This window comes from Cinclus cinclus, chromosome 1 (assembly GCF_963662255.1).
Source record: "Cinclus cinclus chromosome 1, bCinCin1.1, whole genome shotgun sequence".
In the NCBI taxonomy this organism is placed as follows: domain Eukaryota; kingdom Metazoa; phylum Chordata; class Aves; order Passeriformes; family Cinclidae; genus Cinclus; species Cinclus cinclus.
Genome location: NC_085046.1, coordinates 6,118,595 through 6,134,730, shown reverse-complemented (window position 1 = coordinate 6,134,730; position 16,136 = coordinate 6,118,595). Strand labels below are relative to the sequence as shown.

At 40.3% G+C, this 16,136-nt stretch overlaps 1 protein-coding gene across 3 annotated transcripts in view; it reads right to left on the bottom strand.

Annotated features, from left to right (window-relative positions):
• The window catches only part of GALNT11 (polypeptide N-acetylgalactosaminyltransferase 11), a 31,378-nt gene extending 15,478 nt beyond the window's left edge, over window positions 1-15,900 (bottom strand). Inside the window, exons 1-7 of one of the 3 annotated variants that reach the window (XM_062493695.1) lie at window positions 15,585-15,900; window positions 11,785-11,908; window positions 10,253-10,419; window positions 5,941-6,066; window positions 4,385-4,634; window positions 1,984-2,101; window positions 228-380 (exon numbers count right to left, since the gene is read on the bottom strand). In XM_062493695.1, coding sequence (XP_062349679.1) covers window positions 228-380; window positions 1,984-2,101; window positions 4,385-4,634; window positions 5,941-6,066; window positions 10,253-10,419; window positions 11,785-11,908; window positions 15,585-15,879 — 1,233 coding nt within the window. In that variant the 5' untranslated portion in view covers window positions 15,880-15,900. Of the gene's footprint in view, window positions 1-227; window positions 381-1,983; window positions 2,102-4,384; window positions 4,635-5,940; window positions 6,067-10,252; window positions 10,420-11,784; window positions 11,909-13,503; window positions 13,582-15,584 lie in introns of those variants that run through there. The other 2 variants (XM_062493712.1, XM_062493703.1) reach the window with 2 other exon arrangements.
• Between the last annotated feature and the right edge of the window lie 236 nt (window positions 15,901-16,136).

The window sequence follows — 16,136 nt, the reverse complement described above, 5'->3', positions numbered from 1 at the left end:
GCTAAAAAGGCAAAAACTCAATCCGTAACAAGAAGACTTGAGCACTCAAAAGCCAAATGACAATTCTACAGAATTTAGGAATTCCTGTCAGAACTAACATTAGGAGCTCAGACTACGGAAGGAAAACCCCATCAGAGGCATAACAGATCCCACTGTGACACAGTGACAAACAAGCCAGTTAATAACCATTTAATAACTTTATTTCATGACCTACAACTGTCTCTTACCTTGTATTCATCCATCCACACATGTGCCAGCCTCAGTGAGTTATGAGCCATAGTGTCCTGTCCCCCAGGTGAGCCATAGGGACGCCTCTTACGGAAAATGTGTCCCACCCTGGAGCAGGGGATGATCAGAAGTCTGCCACCACACATCCAGATCTGTCCATAAAAAAATAGAACATGTTCAGATTGCTCACTTATTGTTCAGACTGCCCACTAACTTCTCCCCTTCTTCAAGGGATACCTTGGTAGAGTTATACATTTTGCAGGATTAGGTGTCAGCAGTATTGGTCCTCATGTCATGTTTTCTGACATATGAGATTTTTAGATCTCCATGTTACAATAGATTATTTTTCTCATATAACCACACTTTCCACAAAATGCATCAAGGCTTTCAAGAGACAAACAGAAAATTTTCTAAAATATTTTGCTCTAATGACCTATCAGAAAAGACTTGAATATATGGGCTAGGACTCATCCTGCAGATTAAGTTGCCTAAATTAATTTACCTTTATGAAAATTGTCCACAGTTCTGTGACAGATAACAAAGACTCATCTCTGTCATCAAGGGAGCCTGGAGAGCTTTTCAACTAAGCATGGAAGTTTACTGGGCAGAGCTGTTGGCTTCTGTAAAGATAGGGGAACTCTGAAACACAGTTCCCATTCAGATGCTACATGTAGGAGTCTTTATCCGTGGCACCAGAGATCAACATTTTATTTACAATCTACTCCCATTTCTTTTTTCTTAAATTTCTTTTTAAACTTCATCTTCCAGAAAATTACCAGCACTGGCCCTTTTCTGGACTAATACTGTTCTCCAGTTCCAGAAAATCTTCCCACATTAGCAGTTTATAATCAAGTTACTTTTAAAACTTCTTGTAGACCAGATAAAGACTCAAATTCTTTCAAACCCTCCCCCATAGAGACAGGGACTTCCAGAAGCTCTAAATTCTCTGAATATGCTCCAGTTTTTCAAAGTCCTTTTATTGAAACTGTATTACAAGATAACAATAATCTCCTCACACTCCACACACTTCTACTCAGAGACCTAATAATTACATTTGTACTGAAAATTGAAAGATTTTATTTATTCAGTACAGACTCCTTTGAAGTCACTCAAATGTATGAAATTCCAGTTCTTATTTTTGAACTTTAATCTTGATTTCTCTAAAGTTAACAGATTCTCTCAAGTTTTAGAGGTTGTGTGTCTGGTTTGTTTGGGTTTTTTTATGTTAACTTCACCTTTTAATCCCCTTTTCATATCTGCCATGATAGCATATAATTTTCAGGCAGATTCTTGTCAAACCTTTACAAAAATAAAGAGATAAGCACGACATTAAGCACAGTAAATTGTTTTTCTTTCAGTGGAGTGACAAGGAAGATGAGAGAAAATATAGGAAGCCCAATGCAGCACCATTCTCAGATCTTCTGATTATGATTTTCTCATTATTTTTCCAACTAAGATGACTCCTCTACATGACTCTCAACTTAGTTCCAGAAAACTTTACATTTCCAGGTCCTCAAAAAGGAGGCTGAACTGTCCAGGGAAATATACTAAGCTTACATCTTAGCAATATTGCTGTGAGCCACACATCTCTAACCAACTTGTGAAATCCATTAGACATTGCTCATAAACTAATTTCAAAAACTTGCACAATTCATCTTGTCCTATGCTTCCTTACAGCTATTATGAAATGCTTCACCACCAAACCAAGAAAGAGCCACAAACATTCAACTTCAGAGCTGTGAATTGTTTGATTACCCGAAAAGATATTTCCAGGTTTTCTCCTCCCCAGATGTCCATGCCACTGTCGTACTGCCCAAGCTCATTGAAGTACTCACGATCCATGGCAAACAGCCCTCCAGCCATGGTGGGTGACCTAAAAATGTACATGGAAGGAAGTTCATTTTCTTTTAGAGAGAGAAAAAAAAACCCCCACACAGTAATTTTTGCTGAATCTGCTGGTCCCAAAGCCCAGATTTATAAACGGACATAACACAATTTAAATCCTTCAGTCACTTAGACATCAGTTTTAGTCTCAAAACATTTTCGAAAACAGATCTGTAAGCGATACTTGTGATCTTCCATTATTCCAATACCTGTACATCATATTTCTTCACCTGGTAAACTTGAGGAAAAGGGACTGAACAGAGAAAGAAGAACAAGAAACGCCAGAGGCAGTTTTGTTTCATCACTGACTCAATTATCAGTTTACTGGCAAGTTATTTATAGTTTGTGTATTTATACAGATGGTCCCTCTAGCATTTCCCAGTTTTTCACCTTGCCTGTATGTTGCTAGAATGTGTTCTGTTCTGTAAAAATCTGCATATGAGCACTGTTCAGTCGCTAGATTGAATTCCTACTGTATCACAACACTGGAGTATGTGGATGACCAACAAGAGCATAATACAGTAAAACCACAACATAAAAACATGATATGATAGTTGGAATGGCCAATGGGCTGGAAATTTTTTTTCCCATTCTTGCAAAAAAAAAAAAAAAAAACATGTGATGAAACAAAGCCTGGGTCAACATTTCATTATTTGTTCTCACAGAAATTTCTACTACAGTTTCTGTCACCTTACAAACAGGGTTGAAAGGTTGCTCTCAATTTTCCCACTCTGATACCAAAATATTTCATTGTGGAAAGTCTCTAAAATGCAACACTTTCTGTTGGATGGAAAGTTGTTTTCAAGGTTAAATAGCAATCTAGGCTCCTTTTTTCAAAGGAAGCAGAGACCTTTAAGTAGGAAAAATCGCTTTCATACTCAGCAAATGTAATCTTTTCAGATTGTTACACTTGCTTTAACTATAAAGTTATTTGTCTTTTTAGCATAGGACTTTTTATTAAAAGTGAGTTGAAGGAATGCAACAGCAGTATTGAACACAGCAACAGCTAACCTTCAGCCACTGACCAAATTAAGTGTGAGAATAGCTCTTAACAAAATAAGGACTTTAACACTCAATGCTGATTTCCCATTCTCATTTTTTCAGTCTGTCCTTTCCTTCCAGGTTCAGAAACAGCCACAGTGACACTCTCCAAACTAGCCAGTCAAACTGTTAAATAACTTAATAATTTTCCTGGCTTCTCAGACAAAATCTTGGGATGGAGAGAGAGGGGAAGGTCAAATGCAGAGCTGTCAGGTGACAGCAGAGAACCTTGTGCTGGAACTGTTTGTGACAGCAGAAATGCTCTTCATTTACAGCCCAAGAAGAGAGAAAGAGAAAGAAATGAAGACACACGCAATTTCTGATTCACTAGGCAAATCTTATCCACAAGGAGTCAGTTTGTAAAAAAGGGGAAGTTTCTCCACCTGACAAACCTGATTTCTGTAGTGAGACTGATACCTGCAACTAGAAAAAGCACAGTGAGCTTCTTGCCTTGCTGTAGCAGCTCTGATTCTTTTCAGGAAGGGATTAACTTGGGACAGTTCTATTCTTGTGTCTGAACCATACCTATCTGCTCCTAATAAAAGGTGCTTGCTGACACCATTTTACATGAGCTACACATCCACTAGAACCAGACAGTGCCAGTTCCGTACAGGTCACACAGCCACCAGTGATTAAAAGATAAGGAAGGTAACTCAGCTTGAGCTTTACTGAGACTTTTGGTTCAAATCAACTCTCAAAAAACTGCAAAAACAAATTCCTATTACACACAAACAGATTTTCCCAATCTAGTAATTCTTTAGCATTTCATCACAGAAATTATATTGTTCGTTATTAGTGGGATATGCAGGCTACTCCTAGAACAAAGGCAGTATCAAATTTGTCATTTTAAGCCAAGCACATCAACAGACTGGAAACAAACATCAACGCATAGCTCAAAAGTGAAATTATTGGACAGATTTAATACAGACTACCATAAGCTCCCTCAGAATTTTGTCTTCAGCAAATGCTGCTATTGTATAAGCATTTTCTAGAAGTGTGTTTTCTTGACCTAATAAAATGGATATATCTAATTCATGATTAAATGCAAGAAATTAAAGTGAAATAGTTTTTGTTACTATTCCCCATTTCTAAGTGAAATAAAGTCAGATATTTGACAGGTCAGGCACCTGCTCCTAAACCTGCACAGCCAGAGAACACTCCCTACTCCTTAAGAAGTGCTTCTGATCATTCCTGTGTTACAGAGCTTCTCACCACAGAGGAGGAACCTTACTTGATGGGAGCAGTGGCTCCCTCGGGTCCTTCAAGCTCCGCCAAAGGAACGAGATCCCATTTGAAGTGCAGGCCCCAGTTAAAGCCCCCCCGCACGACAGGGGAGGAGCTGTAGGTGAGGGTGTCGGCACTGATGATGTCGATCACAGGGCACACCACGGTCCTGCGATCCTCCCTGATGGGAGTCAGCAGAGGCTGCAACCACATCTCGTTCACCTCACAGTGACTGTCCAGGAACACCAGCACCTTCCCTGCAGAGCACACAAAACAAAGATCCATGGTGCCATGGAACACAAACATACAATTCGGTGCAAACACACGTGCATTGGACAAAGCAATACTTGGCAATTTACATGGAGATTACCTGCCACAGTCAGAAAGAATAGATTGCTCTATGATTTGCTCTCATGCTCAGTTGGTCTAAAAAGGCACCAACATCTTTATGACACAACATAAAATTTATGTAACACTAGAATAACATGGAAGAGATGGGAAACAGCTTTAAAGAAAACAACTTTGGAGCATGCAAATATAACAAATCACCCCACAGACAGTATTTGACTGGGCATGGGGATGGAACTCCTGCAGTTCAGAAGAGCAATAAAGTTACTTAAAACTGCACTAACCAAAATGAATTCTAGTACAGCTTGGAAAACACAAGCACAATATTCTCTCTGGATTATACCATTACAATGCTAATGAGTAAACATCAATTAAGAGACTTATCTGCCACTCAAAATTATTTTAGAAAGTAGCACACACTTTCTCAGATGCCAGAAAATTTAACTGAAAACACGTTACGGTAAAGGCTGTCATAAAGCACCAAATACTGGTTTTCCCAATTAACACTCACTGCAGCAGAAGAGCTTATACAAAAACAGACTGCTATTAGACTTGAGCATTAAAAACCAGACTAGTGTACCTTAAAAAAGAGCAGATTTCTTTTTAGAGAAAAAAGTTTGCACATAAAACATGCAAATAATATTCTGCAACTACAGTGCCTTGACCACATGGAGATGCTCCTGAGATAACATTCTTTCAGGGCAAGAATAGGAAAAACTCCACATTGTCTTACTAACACTGCAGTCATTGTTTGAGATACAGTGCAAGGGAAGATTTGGGATGATGATAACTTGTGTTCACAACTTTCAATAAAATGAGTTACTTTTTTAGAGCACAATACTGGTTGTGTTCACAATTTCACTTACCCACTAAACAAAGCACCTCATCTTATTGAAAGCAAATGTCTCAAGGAAGAAAAAAAAGGAAAAAAAAACCCAACAGCTGAGACATACAAAGTGTCTCAAGGTTTAAAAAACACACAAATTTGGATACAAAATTTGCAGTTATCATTTGAGATAGTGCAGAGGTAAAAAGATTTGGGATAATACTAAGCTGTAGAGTTTAGAGCATGGCATGACATGCAGAGCCCCTTTAGGGGGCTAAAGTAACCACAGGTCAAGCATCCAATATCTGAAAAGCTGCACCACAAAAAGAGAAGTCACCCAATCAACTTAAGTCAAAGAATGCAAGGAAAAGAGAAAAAAGCAAGTATACCTGTGGCATGAGAGGCTCCAATCATCCTTCCTCTGATCAAGCCTTCCCTCTTCTCATTTCTTACCAATTTTGTGGTTTTGGGAAGCTGAGTTATAACATATTCACTCAAGTCTTTTTTCAAGTCAGCTGAAAAAAGAAAAACACAAGTTCAACAACAGGACAGAAATTATGAAAGCTCTGTTTAAAATCTCAATACATTTAACTCAAAAATGGCCAAAATCTTGATCAAAACATTACCCTGACACTGCACAGCTTCAAACCAAGAACATCATAAGGGCAGTCCTCCCACTTCCTACACTTCCCCTCCAATGACTTTAGCATTATTTAAGTGAACTGGAACTAGACTAAAAAAAAAAAAACAACAAAACTACTGTTCAAAGAAACACATTTCCAAATTCTTCTCATGGTGACTGGCATTTGCAACAGATGTAACACTAAACATTTCACACAGCTGAATGGTTTAAATTACCATTACATTCCATACATGAAAACAAATGCTGACACCTTTCAGAAGAAGCAGGAAGACACCTTATATTATCTGTGCCTGCTTAACTGACAGAACAACAGATACCAAGTACAACTCACTCACAGCTGGTTGCTTTTCTAAAACCCAAAAGGATCAAAGATTCTGCTGGCAAGCCTGTGCTTTTGAAGGAGTGCAGAGTTCACTGGAGTCTATGGGCACTACTGTAACTTAGCTAGTATCAATGGCAATTTTAAGAGTAACAATACTTCTTCCACCCAAGGTCAGTGGTTTCTAACATTAAAGCAGAACTACTGAAGAGAAGATGGACACAGACTGAAGTAGGGGAAAAGCGTAAGTTAATAAGCTTATGGAGGAATAAAGATAAATATTAAATTAGAAAGAAAAACAAAAATCCAACTGAGGTTTCACAGATTCTTGGTATAGAGAGGCAGATAGACTTTCGTCAGAGGATATGCCAAAATAATCATTATCCTGATGAATGTCAGCTCAAACATTAAAGTTGCTGTTAACAAGATTAAATGCCAATGGAATATATGTGGAAGTCACAGCTGTAACCTTAAGGAGGAATAAGAACTTTCAGGAAACTCCCGGATGCAATTCCAAACGTTAAGGACTCAGCCTTTGCACTGCAAGGAAACATGGTGGATCACAAGGGAGAAGGTAACACACAGCAAGTATGATGCTAGAGAATACTCTAAGACAACAGAAACTCTCTGGGGAGATATAGAAAGAATTCATTTGGGTCACAGGAATTCTCTGCCCTGGTCTGGAATAATGACATCATACAGCAGAGACAATAGAGAAGACGTTTTCAGAGTAAATCTCCTAGAAAATGTATTAAATAATCTCTAAAGTGCTACTCAAATGAGATACCCAAACAAGCAGGACATATTTGCAAACCTAAAATAAAATAGTTCTTGAACCATTCTTCACCTAATTCACTATAGCAAGAGAAGAACAGTGTACAACGACAGAAACAATGGGCCAGCACAAAGCAGAAAAGCTCAGTTACCATATTCAACTCTTACAACAGATGAGAGCTAAACCAGATCCACAACATTGGCTTGAGCAGCAGAATGTAGGGCCAGTAGAGTTCTGACCCACACAAAATGGCATTCTACTGGCAACTGTGCCCATACCACAGATAATTCTTAACAGGCAGGCTTGTCTCAAACATATTATGGGATTTTTGCTGCTGATGGGTTTTTGTGCATCACCTTCATGTCCACTGGGAACACTGATTACTTCTGATATAACCCAAAAACTTGCTTCAATCCAGCCTGCCTGAGAAATTTTGCTCCGAAGAGAGAACTGCTCCCTTTTAGCCAGTCTTCAAAAATTACTTTAGGCATTACCTTCTTGGATATCTACAAAAAGGCAAAATGGGCCCTAGGATGGGAGTCTGGAGTGTTATTATTTTAAACTGTTCTAAGGTACTGAGTTGCAGACATTTGGCTCCTCTTCTGTTCTTCAATCTCTCCTTCTACACAGAAGAATGCCTCCAGTAGCAGCCTTCAAAATACATCCTCAGGCTTTTCCATAACAGGTTAAAGCTAAATCAGGGAGAAAGATTATACCAGAAAAAGAAATCCTGCCTTTCAGGGAATGGGGAAAAAAATACAACAGTGGGTTCAGCTGAACCATGGCAATGCCTGCTTAACTAGTAAAACTGTTGACGACTGAGTCTAAGAAGTTTTTTGAGGCAAAATTAGGTCCAAAGGCCCGAGGTTTGCACAACAGCACTGATGTGCAACACAGCTCTCATATTTGCAGGTGAAGAACTAGAAAGAATTTCATCTAGAACACCACTTCAGAAAACAAGCAACAGAAGGAAAATCAACCTTTAATTAAAAAACAAAACAAAGGGGCATAAAGATCAAGCAATCTGCCCAAGCTCATGACATCCATAGCACAGCCAAAGTTTTCATTTATTTCCTTAGTTCCCAAACCATCCCCAGTCCCCACTTTTCTTCTGCTGTAAGAATCCATCCATTAAAATTAAGCAGCAGCAAAAACATAGGATCATTAGCATCAAGAGCAGTAATTATGTGTAAACAATACCTCCTCCAGCCTTTTGCTTTAGAACAAGTTAATTTGAAATCAGAAAGACAAAAACAGCTACTTGAATGTTTTGAACTTAATTTGGTTCAAATTCACTAATTGCTTCAAGTTAACAACAGACCAGAAGAGTGATGGTATTACTGCCTCAATACAGGCATCAAACAAATGTGTCCTCACATTCAAAAGACTCAGTTTTGAAGTAAGGCAAGCTCTGAATACAAAACAAATTGCACAAGACTTTATAGCAAGGCATATGCTCCCAAAACAGAAAACAAAACAAGCTTTTAAATACCACACATTCTTATCAGCAAGGAACAGCGTTTGATCTTTGTTCACTCTTGTAACTTGACATTTGATCTGGCCTCAGAGAAATCAACTTCCAGCATAACAAGAGAATACCATCCAACAGCAGACATACCTAATCAGTCTCTTAGAGCAAGTGAGACCTTAAACCAGAAACCAAACAATGAGACAAAGAGAGCAACAGTTACCTATATTAAATGAAAATACAATCTTAAAAATAGTTTTTAAAATGCAGACGTTATGGACTTGTACAAAGACAAGCAGGGAACTTGCACAGTCCTGCTGGCAAGAACTGCTATGCTAACACATTCCTCAACAGGTATTTGGATTTTGAAGGGTGAAAATGAAAGGCTTTTGGAGAGCCATGCTTGAATTGCGTGTCTGTCTTTGCATTGTCTGTCAATCGAGAGAAACAGCAATAATCCTTCAACAGGAGCAAAGCCCCTCTGCAGGGTCTGCCCCTCCAGGGCCCCTCCATGCCTGCTGGAGTAGAGGCTGCTCCCAGAGCCACTCCCGGCGTGGCCACAAGAGGCTGTTCGAGAGCCACGCAGAGCCCCGGCCCCCAGCACGCTGCCGGCCCGAAATGCTGAGCAAGTACAAAGCCCGGCACTTGTTTCCATCGTGCCACTGCAGCCAGGAGTGTCTGTGCACCTCCAGCTCCTTTCAGATGCATTCACAGCGAATAGTGGCCGCTCTGTTATCTCCTCTGAGCACCTGAGCAGCCCGAGCAAGGAACTGCTAAGAAAACCCAAACTATAAACAGCTGCTTCGTGATCACAACTCATCAGTGTGTGCAAGAGGTGACATAAGAGTGGAACAATTCCTCTGTGGAAGCTGGGGCTGTTCAGCCTGGAGAAGAGAAGCTTGCATGGAGACTTCATTGCAACCTTCCTGTATCTGATGGAACCCTACAGGGAAATTGGAGAGGGACTCACCAGGAACTGTAGTGACATAATGAGTACAAATTGAAAGAGGGAAAATTAAGGTTAGGTACTAAGAAGAAATTTTTTACTGTGAGGGTTGTGAGACACCAAAACAGGTTTCCCAGGGAAGCTGTGGATTCCCCATCCCTGGAAGCATTCAAGGCCAGGTTGAACAGGGCTTGAGCAAGCTGGTCTAGTGGGAAATGTCCCTGCCCACAACAGCACGAGATGGGACCAGATGATCTTTAAGGTCCCTTCCAGCCCCCTAACATTCTTTGATTCTAAGATTATTAGCTTCAAAACCCGATTTTCAATGTTAAAGCATGTATGATACAAAACCCATCAGTAAAAGGGCATCAGCGGCAAAGAAGATGGCACCTTGAGCATCACTGGACATCACATATCTCTACTGGCTGGCACTCTGGTGGTGGACTGCAGCACAAACTGGTTTTGCATCCTGACTTCCACAATTTATTTTGACCAGTCAGTTAAGCACAGGAAGGCCCAGAAGTGCAATATTCCTGCAAGAGTGTCTCACCCAATTCACTGCTGTCATCCACCAGGATGATTTCATGCAGGAGGTGGGCAGGGGTGCGGTCCAGGACGCTGTGCACTGTGCGGAGCAGAGCAGAGAGTGCCTCATTGTAGAAACAAATCACCACGCTGGCAGAGGGCAGATCAGCAGGGTAGGACTTCTCTCTGCATCTGCAAACAGGAACAGAGTCTTTGTCACTATTTACAGAGGGGTTTCCATAGAGCTGGGTCACTGCTGAAACTTCATAAATAACAAGCAAACATTAAATGTGTAGGAGGAACCCCTAATGTGAACATAATGAGCCCAGATGTGTAACAGCTTATAGGAGGGCTCAGCACAGTAAATTACTTTCCACAAAATACAATCTCATAATTAACACTGCTGCTTGCTAGAAAACAGAGGATATCTTGGACTGAGGTGGGGAATAAGAACCAGAGATCCTTAAGACAGAGAACAGAACATAATGAGGGCTTGTTTCTAATGTCAAAACACAGTCTAGTTCCCTCAGGTAGCTCAGACAGTTCAAATATGACATGAGACACACACAAATACCACAGCTTTATTGACCAGCTGCTGGAGACAGGGTTGGATATCCCAGAAAAACTCCACAGGTGCTAAATACCTATTTACACAACCAACCCTGGGATTCAGAGGGCAGATTAAGACACTTAAGTCTAGTCACTGCTGTCAGTGCAGTCTAAATAGTGTTCAGCTCACCCTAAGACTGTCAAGTGTGTTTTGTCAGCTGAAGAGCTCTGCATGCTTCATTAACTGCACTGACTGGATCTCTGCTAATTATAATAAAAGCAGAGACAACTGACTAACAAGCAGTTATCTAAGCATCTCAATCTGCAAGATGAATCCCACTCAAAAGAAAAGATCATTCTTCTTATTTTCAAAGCTCATCCTTACTTCTAATAGGACCAATAGGTATCATAAATTAATGCCATATGAATGTGCCAGGCATGGGAGGATCCAATAAAAACAACAAACTACAAATGAAAACCCAGAAGTATAGCAGAAAAGATTTCATTTACTTAGAATTAGCTCAATTCTGGAAAAAGCAATCAGCAAGTACAATTCATTACATTTACCTGCACCAGAGAACCCACTAGAAAAATTGATGCAAATTTATTTATTTTTCAAGATTGGGAGTTTTATTGTTGTTACAGAGGTGAGTTGCTCCCCTCCCCCCCATATGCACCAGGTAGATTATAGAAAAATGTATGTCCTTTAATAGAAAATATTCACAGCAATGCACAACCTACCACATACCTTTAGCAGCTGACGAAAACAAAAATACATCTCCAGAAACAATATTCAGTCAAAAAAGTCAGAAAAGACCACAGAATAGAAATCATAACCTCAAACACTCCTGCTGCTAAACAGATGAAAAATCTGCCTTCAGCAACACTTGAGGATGGAACACTGTATGACAGAAATGTTATACAATAAATATTAAATACTACATCAGCTGTAACAAGCCATTGAGTACACGAAACTCTACCACGCTCACTCCAAAAATCAGCACCTACTTTGCATCTCTTGTATCAGGCACCTCCCTGTGGTGTCCCAGTCGATTGCTGATAAGCATATTGAAAGCATGCTTCTGATAGCCTAAGTCTCTCACTTCCTGATCTTCTTCATTAAAAATCATTCCTGCAAAAGAAACATGCCAAGATCAGCTAATAGGCTCAAAAACATCATTGGAAAGAAATCAAGGATTGAAACATATGCTTTAACCTCTTCTAAAAGCCATCATGATCTTAAAAATCCCTCCAGTTTTGCAAACTGTGTACTTGTGAAACTATTTCTGCTCCCTCCCACAAGCACTTATGAGTAGCCCTTGCAGCTGTAATAAAATTAAATCCTTCTCCAAAGACTGCTGGCTCCACTGTGTTTATTGCCTCCCTTCACTCACATGGCCTCTAATTCTTATCACCACCTAAAACCAACGTCAAACAAGCAACAGAGGATAGACTGGCACACAATGAATCAGCATCTATCCCTACAGGTGACGGGTCTGTAATGGGATTTTTGAGAGAGGAAATACATTTAGAATGGTAGAAAAATCCTCACAATAGCAGCTCCAATTTCATGCAATTCTGAAGTCTGTGGTAACACAAACAGAAGAACTAGGCAAGAACTGTAAACTTCTGTTTATCTCATCTGTGACTTTGACAGCAAGTAAAACACCAGCAGAGCTGCTGTTTATTATTTTAGCAGAAGTGGCAACAGTTAAGCATGGCAGAAGTAACTGTTGGTATTAGGAAATGCTGCTATAAGCCAGGATGCAATTTTCAATGCCATCCTGCCTGCCTTGACTCAGTGCCACGGACTTCTCTCCCTGAGTCATGCACTCCCCAGTGCGAACAGAACCGAACCACGGTGGCACTTCACACAGCTCCATGAGGGAGTGACAGCCGGTGTCTGCCCACCACCTGTGCCTCTAGCCATTTCTGCAACAATTCAGCTACAGAGTGATTATTTTTTTGTGTCTCTATTCAGCTGGCTGCACAGAACGAGATGCCTGTCACCTCTTCAGTTATTATCAAGCTACACAGGCAATTCCACTGAAATTCCAGTGCAAGAAGTGAGCAAGGATCATCCAAGTTACCTCCTTCCACCCTGCCCATCAATTCCATATAGTTCAAAATCGGCAGAAAATAGTTAACAAGAGGGTTCCTCCTTTACATACTTCCAGGAAAATATGTTTCACACATTCATAGACTAACTCAGATTGAAAGGGAAACCTAGTCTAATCTTCCCAAAAGCAGGTTCAGCTAGATCAGGTTGCTCAGAACCAGTGCAGTTAAGTTTTGAAAGCCTTCAGTATCTCCAAATATGGAGATTCTACAACCTTTTATTTCCCTATTCCAGCATTTGACTACCATCTTCCATAACTGAAATGCCCTCACTCCAATTCCTTATAATAATCCCATGCACTCTGGAAGGAGTCTGTTTCCATCTTCCCTACAGCCTCCTATTCAGCTGCTGCGACAGCAATAAAATCTCACCCCTCAGCCTTCTCTCTGAGGCAGAATAAACTCAATCCTCTCAGTCTGTCTCCACATTTTGTGTTCTCACGTTTTCACCAGCTATGCAAAAGCCAGCTGAGCTCAAGCCTGGAGAAAACTATTTGGGTTAAACACAAAAGAGAAGTAATTTTAGAAGTCTGAAATGAAAAAAAGCTTCAAAACAAGTAAACCATCTGGGCCTTTGGAGTACAGCTGTGTCTCAATGACAAAGCCTACCTGCAGGTACCAGGTACATTCTGGAGGGAATTCCATGCATCCACATTCCCACTATTTACATTTACCACCCTGTGGCTTTCAGTCTCGAGTTCAGCAATAGCAAGACAGCTGCACTATCAAACAGCTCAAGAGTAAATGCCCTGACAGTTGTGCAGGACCAAGGGGGAAGTGCTGGGTAGTGGTATCTGAGATACATGGGACACACCCATGCTGTGCTGCTCACAGATGAGTGCTCCCACTGTGGATGAGCTGGGCTGTGGGGGTAGAAATGAGGTCAGTTTACAGTGGCAGTAAACAGCCAACTTCCCCCAGCCCTAGCAGCCTCAAGGGCTCACTCAGTCCTCTAATGGAACACATCCATTCCCAAAGGAACATCTCCAGCTGGTCAGTTCAGACACCCAGCTCCATTATTCTGGCATCATTAGTGGCACAGTATACTGTGGTCAACTTAAAATGTTTTCTTCATACCAAGCATGAGCTAGCTTAAAACACATCCCAATTGTTTCATTCTACAGTCCATCCATAGGCAACCACTAACTAACTTCTGATCTTTTGAATATATTCAAGGAGTGCTAATAAAGGTTTTTTAAAACCTTTTCATGAAGAACAGCATTTAATGCATGCAAAAGACCTGAAAGATTTCAGTTCAAACAGCAGATAGAAGCCCTTGGAAAATACGGGGCTTGCAACCAAAACCTCAAATTAGGCTTTGCTTCAGTAGTGTTATGTGGCCCTTACAGATAAATGAAAAAAGAAAAGACAGACTGACCTACTAGATCACAGTTTGGTTTTGACTATCATACACCAACTTTCTTTTCACTATTTTTTTTTTTTTTTTTGCTTTGCATGTTTATCACTGTCTTACCCTAGAGAGACTTCAGGAAGCCTTTTCCTGCACCACCTCGTCTTAAGAGCTGTCTGATTCCTGTAGAATTTATCCTGGCACTGTAACTCCCCTTGGCTTTCACCAACCAAACCAGTCACTAGGTTTGAAGATCAAAGGACTTCTCAGTTAAAAAGCTCCATTTCTTTCCTGGCCCAGACTGAATAGCTGGAAAGAAATGGCCACCTCTGGACTGGCCTTCACCTCACTTGGCACTCAGTCTTTTTGCAGTGAGCTGAAAAACACTTGTGATGCCACAGGGCAACATGAATTGCCATTCTTCTAACATATTCATACAGGTCTAATGACCAACTCAGAAAGTGAAGTTTGGTAAAGTTCTACAAACTCACGAAGCTCGTGATTCACCGTTCGTCCACAATCATGACAGAAGATTTCCTGAGATCTGAGCATTAAACCCTGGCTGTGAAGGTTTCTATGCTGTATTTCCCAAAGCAGCAGCAGAAACCAACAGCCCAACACTCTGCCACAACACTTCTGCCTCCAGACTCAAACCAAGCTTTAAGCCAGTACACAACGTGCCTGTTTGCACATCTAAACACAGCATTGAATACACAAAGCATTTTAATTTGGAACACAAAACTAAATCACCTCATTGATGAAACATGCTCTAGTGAAACATACAGACCTTTGCTGGTACAATGTAAGCAGGATTTGGCTCTAACCATTGTCATCTCAATCTGGCATTTTAAATTTGTCCTATGTGCATTTCCTGTAGATTAAGTCGTACTCCAAGCATATTCTCCAAATCAACAGGTCCTCTTCATTGTTTATTGATAGCAAGCTATTTTTAATTACTACATGTAAGTAGAGTTTCTCTGTAGCTAATTAATGCTTATGTATTTGAGCCCAAATTAATATATGATTAAGATATGAAACAAGCACACACTGAACCTTCTGAAAGCAAGATTTAGTTCATCAAAGCCAGATCCTGCTGTAACCTAGCACCTAGACATCAGCACTTAGACAGCATAGATGTAAATGTTAGAAAGAATGTATTTTGGGTTAAGCACTGGAGAATAAATTTCAAGTAATTCCTAATGAAGAGAGCCGTGGGTACCACCTGCATCTTAACTAACAAAACCTCTTCATTATACACCTTCCCCTGAGATTTATTTTTACAGAAAACTATCTCATTTCTCCTGTTGTTTTACTAAGCTTGTCACTGAAAACCACTTACCCATTTCAGGAGAGAATTCTATCTCCCCCTTAACTGGATCCTGGATATGATTTCCAAAAGAGTTTCCTATCTTATTCTCTTTCTGTTGCAATTCAGCTATATGAACTGGCCCCCGTGTAAAACGGGGGTAGAATTTTTTTGGAAATGGCCTCTGAGGCTCCAGCCCCTTGATGGGCACATTCTTGAAGGATTGGTTCTCTTCACTGAAGTTGAAATAAACAAAGAGCAGAAGTGTCCAGGTCACAGATGTGAAGAGGCACCCATAGCAGAAATAGCGAAGTGTGACACTTCCCATTGTAGACTCAGCATCCTTGAGGGCCCATCCTCAATTACCTGAAAAAGTGAAAACACATTTTGGGAGTTCTGCCTGTTACTTTATACATAACGAAATACATTTGATAGGTTACTCCTCCATGAAATCATTTTTAGAAGTTAAACTTTAAGCACAAACCTTAAGAAGTAAGTCCCTTTTCAGTCTCCCATTCAAAAAGTGAACATGACCAGTTTTCCCATCTAATGTGGATACCACTGATTTAAAATATGGAGCAAACA